Source organism: Perca flavescens, chromosome 1 (assembly GCF_004354835.1).
Source record: "Perca flavescens isolate YP-PL-M2 chromosome 1, PFLA_1.0, whole genome shotgun sequence".
In the NCBI taxonomy this organism is placed as follows: Eukaryota; Metazoa; Chordata; class Actinopteri; order Perciformes; family Percidae; genus Perca; species Perca flavescens.
In genome coordinates this window covers 20,448,595-20,454,594 of record NC_041331.1, presented here as the reverse complement: position 1 = coordinate 20,454,594, position 6,000 = coordinate 20,448,595, and the positions used below count along the sequence as shown (strand labels likewise).

The 6,000-nt window shown below is 41.6% G+C and overlaps 1 protein-coding gene across 1 annotated transcript; it reads left to right on the top strand.

Moving 5' to 3' along the window:
* Positions 1-725: 725 nt before the first annotated feature.
* Positions 726-2,122, top strand: LOC114556659 (BTB/POZ domain-containing protein KCTD12). The gene has a single exon (XM_028579663.1). The coding sequence runs from the start codon at positions 887-889 to the stop codon at positions 1,676-1,678; it is 792 nt and encodes a 263-aa protein (XP_028435464.1). The 5' UTR covers positions 726-886; the 3' UTR covers positions 1,679-2,122.
* Positions 2,123-6,000: the final 3,878 nt, after the last annotated feature.

The following is a 6,000-nucleotide window of genomic DNA, read 5'->3' as shown; positions in this document are numbered from 1 at the left end:
ACTTAATCTTGTTTGTTTAATCTGTACAACAACAAAGTAGGCTATAAAATGACAAGTTGTGATTTTAGAGGTGCTGATAGGCATCTTTTACCTTTGGACAGAGCCAGGTTTGCCCCTCTCTGTCTTCAGTCTTGTGTGAGTGGTATGAATGTTCTTATCCAACTCTTGGCAAGTACAGTAGCCCAGTGGTTCCCAACCTTTTTGGTCTGAGGTACCCCCACAGCCCTGAACTCACGTACCACATCGTGCAATACATTTTTTCTCATGCAATTGAACTGTCAATATTTAGGTTGGTTTGGTCAGCAATCCTACCACTAGCCTATAGGCTATTGCTACGTTGGGCGAGGCTGAATGTTTAAATCATTTAGTTTTCACACACTCTTACTGTCTATAACTGCAAGATAGTGTTCAGGTGTTAGTGTTAACCCTGTTAATATGTGGATATATTCTTTTAATCAAATCATATATATATATTATTTTTTTATTTTAATTTTTTTAAATTAGTTGAGCTAATCTTTCCACATAGGTCTACCATCTGGCAACCGCAGAAGTACCTCCCTGGTTGGGAATCACTGCAGTAGCCTATATACTTGAGTAAATGCATGCATTAAATAGCCCTAAATAGTCACTTTCATGCATGCATGATGTCAAGATGTTCACAAGTAGGAGGTTGAGGCTTACATGGGGCCCTTGAAGGCATCATTATGTTTTCACAGAGCTTTCCAGTGAACAGTTAATGTCTCCGTTGGCTGTCCTTTTCCTTCTCCTCCCACACAGCCAAACCAATACAAGCATTTCTGTACAGTGAGGAGACTCTCAAACTACCCGTCCTATCTAGGGCACCTACAGGGACACTACCGGGATAAAACAAAAGAGAGAGAGAGAGATGGCACAAACCGACAGACAAAGTTTAACTTTCCCTGAGATAGTGGAGCTAAACGTGGGTGGCCAGGTGTATGTGACCCGACTTGAAACTCTCACGGCGGTGCCCAACTCTCTACTGTGGACCAAGTTCACCCAGAGCTCCCCGGGCGACCTGCCAAAAGACAGCAAGGGCCGCTTCTTCTTCGACCGCGACGGCTTTCTCTTCCGCTATATTTTGGATTACCTGCGGGACTCAGAGCTCTTCCTGCCCGAGTTTTTCAAAGAGCGGAGGAGGCTGCAGAAAGAATCGGACTTCTTCCAGCTGCCGGAGCTGTCGAGGCGCCTGGCCGCGGTCAGCAAACAGAGCTCGTACACGGAGGAGAGCGGGGAGCCGGAGGAGGCTGAGGTCAGCAGCCCGGTCACCTCCTCCTCGGACCGGAGCCGCTCTCCTGGGGCCAAAGCCGGCTACATCACCATCGGGTACAGGGGCAGCTACACTATCGGGAGGGACATCCAGGCGGACGCTAAATTCCGCAGGGTCGCCAGAATAACCGTCTGCAGCAAGATCTCCCTGGCTAAAGAGGTTTTTGGAGAAACCCTGAATGAGAGCCGCGACCCGGACCGCCCGCCTGACAAATACACCGCCAGGTATTACCTCAAGTATAACTTCCTGGAGCAGGCGTTTGACCGGCTGGCCGAGGCTGGTTTCAGCATGGTGGCATGCAACTCCACTGGGACCTGCTCGTACGCCAGTAACGACCCGGGGGAGGACAAACTGTGGACCAGTTACACAGAGTATGTTTTCTCCCGATAAATGAACTGAAAACTGCTACGTGGGTGCAGGCGCGCATTCATGCTCACGACTTATTTTAACAACCTTAACACTTGGAGCAATCGTCAGTTACAATATTACTTTAGTTAATTAACTTTCCCAGACAGTTTCAGCCGTGTCTAGTTTCAGTTTCTTGTTGTTTTTGTCCCTCTCTGATCTGTGCAGTGGGATCAGCCAGAGTTTAACTTTTCTGCCATTTTCTGAAAGAGGAGGACTCCAAACTCAAACATAGGCTACATCTCATTGGTTTGTGACCAGTAAAGATAAATGTCACTCCTATGTGTTTTTTTTTTTGTGTGGCCTAACGTTAGTTGGCCTCATAACCTTCATGGTTTTAACAGACTGTTCTTAAGTAAATTTCATAAACGGTACCTCAGGTTGGCAGAAATGTTAGAAGCTGGCGTATTTAGTAAATAGGAATATATATATATATTTTTTTTTTTTGGGGTTGATGGATATAAGGCAGGAAGTTGCATCTTTCATATGATACTTTAAGTTTTAAATCTTTGTTGTTTCGATTATATAAGCAACACAGGCTACAATATAACTGCTTTCAAGAATTACACATGGGTACTTCTTCACAATACATTATGTGCCATTTATGAGCTGTTGTCATTGTTTTCTCTTTATCTATAACAGCAAATAAAGTGTAACATTGTAACACTATCTTCCCCTGTCGTCCCCTTGAGTTCACTGTGAAAACTTATTTCAGATTTATGTCTTTATACATTGATGCTTCTTTTCATGCAAGTGTACACAAACATATACATCATCAGTGTTCTTGGGGAATTCTCTGTGAAGGCATTTTAGAAGTTTACACAACTATCTTATCTGGGCTCTTGCATAAAATGAAATTGAGACATTTTCATTGATATATCGATGGACTTATTAGAGATCAAATCCAACCCCGTACTGAATAAGAGATAACCTCGGTAGACTATAATGTCACTAAAAAGGGTTTGATGAGAATTTGACCTGAATTAAGTTACCTTGTATTGCTTTTAACATTAAATGTGACATTTATCACATCATGAACTCACTGGTCACTGAATCAAGAAGGGAGCGATGATGGTACAAATAACTTTGTTACAGTAGAAGTGCAGCATGAACGACAGCTCTTATCAGACAATCTGCTGCCAAGTCACAGGTTTCCTAAAGTCATGGTACTAAAACATTGCAAATTTGCTGATTTCTACACATTTAGGAAAAGTAAATTTGCATTGCCAGTTCTCCTCATAGAGGTTCATCCATGTACATTATGTAAATTACTCTGGATCTTACACATGTTACCGTCCGTTTCAACTAAATTGCCTCTTCTTTTACTATAGGAGGATATATTTATGTCCAGTTCAAGCTAAAGCTAAGTTGAATGCCAACAAATTGTAGCCAACAGAGTAACTTGGTAGCTGATCTGTCAGAGCATAGCAGTGTTCGTCTTTGCAACACAGAAAAGCTCTGTTATCTCCCCTGGGCAGGATGGGAAGGAGGAGGAGTATTTCTCTTTGGCTGACAAGTACAGTAATCAAATGTCTGTTCCCTTGGGGGATCCTCCAAACTATCCTAGGATCAAGTCTAATCTAGAAAAGGGGTCGGTGTGGGCTGTGTTAAGAGTGTACCTGAATTTGAATGTGTAAAAAGCAAACAAAATCATTTTTCTCAGATGTCCGGAAGAACTGAAGCTGTTAACTGTAAAACACATTAGGATTGATTTGTTCCTTAACTCTCTATATGCAAACAAAAACATATAAAGATGCACACACACACCCTCCAACAAACCAACCTCCCACACACACTTCTGCCACCATTAAACTTTGTAAGAGCTGCAAAGATAGACTTGCCATTGCCTACACAAAAGACCTCATATCTGCTGTCAGCTGATGCTGCCATCTGGACAGAAAAAAGGAAGGATCGACCACAACTCTTCCTCTAATGCGATCTCCAGCAACACGACGTGGTGCTCCGCTGTCCTCGGCAAAAACACAGCAACAGGGGCTCAGCAAAATCACACACATGTTCTCACCGTACCTTACATGTTCTGCATTAGATTGAGACCGTATGAAATTATCAAAAGACGCATTAAACACTTAAATTAAATTGTTCATTTTTATGGTTCCTCTGAGATGAGGATGAATGCCTCTGCCAAGCAGCTATTTTTAATACAGACATTATGTGTGTGATTTAAAAAACACCTCAAACACATTTCACACAATTCATGCTATTTCTTTCTGTAAGAACACTCTGTTCCCCAAATGCTGAAAATCTGCACACACACACACATATATATAAATGAACATAGAGCGCAGGAGGGAGAGCGATAAAGAGAGCCAAATTAGACTATTTGCAGAGTTGGAGATAACAGCTTTTTTCATATCACCCTCTACGTGCTGAATCTTTCACACTTGCTCTGACAAGACTTAGTGTCTGCCTCCAGCTCACTGCAACTTGCATGTCTTTAATAGTGTTTAATTTATTTTTTAATCCTTGTCCATTTCTTCTGTTATAGACACATCACACTGTTCACAGACAGAAAAACACATGAATAATGAATTAATACGATGTGTTTCTCTTTGCTTAGGTGTGAGAGCAGAAAATAAAATCTGATGGCATCCAGATAAACGTAACAACATTCTCCCTTCATTTCCATTTTATCTGAAATGTCGCATTTACAGTAGTGGCGCTTACATTTGCATTTATCAATACTGTGTACTGCAGGATTTCTCAAGTACTTGGGCTTGGTTGTGAAGCATGCGCATGAAAATGAGGGAACCTTGCAGACTTTGGAGTGTGTATTTCCCCTTTTGAGAAAGCCAAAAGCCTCACAAAAGTCATAGAAAGAAAGCATATGGTAGTTCCCAATTATGTTTTCATTAGGGGGAAACTGTTTGGTTTGGCTCTCTGATAATCATCTTAAAAACATTAGCACCATAAGTGAAGCTAATCCTGTAAAACCACCTACACATGATAGGCCTACGCGATTTGCTTTCTGCACACCGCTAGGTCGCTGAGCGCAGCGCAGGTATTCGTCATTAAGGTTGGCCCCGTTGCTAGGTAGAAACATGCTGCTATGTAATTGGTTGCGCTTTCGAAGGTCAGTGGCAACTAGATCAAAGTTGAAATAATTTGAACTTTGAGCGCAGCACAAAGCGACAAATCCGAGTGGTGCGCGACGCCAGGGGTAGCACAGCGACTAGTTGGGCGCCATCGCCCTCCCTCCCCATAGAAAATCAATGGAACGGCCAGGGCAAAGCGGTTGTGCATGTGTAGGCGGCTTAACAGAGAATCACCAACTGCCAAACATTTCAAAATCCTTAAGTCACCTTAAATCTACTTAAAACAGCAATACGTCTTTATCATTTAAACCAGGATTTCACTCAACCTGAAACTATCCAAAGCTGTCTTCATTTGCAGAGTGGAAATATTGTATTCATGTTTGTCAGCGTAGTAAAACTGTATGGGTGACAAATGACTCTATTTCTTGAAAAAATGAAAAGTATCCTTAAAAGGAATAGTTAGACATTTACGAATGTACGAATAGCATACACTGCTAATTGTACCAGGGTACGAATAGCATACACTGCTAATTGTACCGGGGTGCAAATAGCCTTACCCTTTAGAAAAATGTCCTTGTTGGTTTTATTGCTGAGAGTTAGATGAGAAGATTGATACTGCTTCATTATTTGTCCGTCTAATATCTAAGGCTATAGCCAGCAGCATGTTAGCTTAGCTTAGCACAAAGACTGGAAACAGTTAGCCTGGCTCTGTCTGAAGGTAACAAAATTCATCTACCGTACCAGCACCTCTTAAACTAATGGAAGAGTGACATAAAAGCCACAATTAGTGATCCAAATACAATAAAAAAACAATCGACACAATACTGGATCCTGCGATCACTCCCTTTGATTGACAGATTGATATTTACTGTATTACTCAAACTCCTAATTTTTATAAACCTCAAATGTCCCTTTTCTACGTTTCTAATGACAAGCACTAACAGAACAAAGCAGAGCTGTTTAGTAAAGCTTGATATTTCATTGTTGACCTTTGCTGACAGAACAATCTCAACTCAAGGTCCACTTACTCGCCTAACAGTTGTTCTGGAGTTCTTTCACAGCTCTTTAATCTCTTCAGTTATTAGAGCAAACACTTCACTGTTTGAATAAACCCAGAGAAGATATGCAGCCATTGACTGCTAATGTAAAGTACACATATTTTAACATTGCAGGCTTTTATCACTGCAGACTCAAACAGTTAGTGTTTAGCCACCTGAACACACACTTAGCCCAATTAGGTGTTTGTGTTACCAA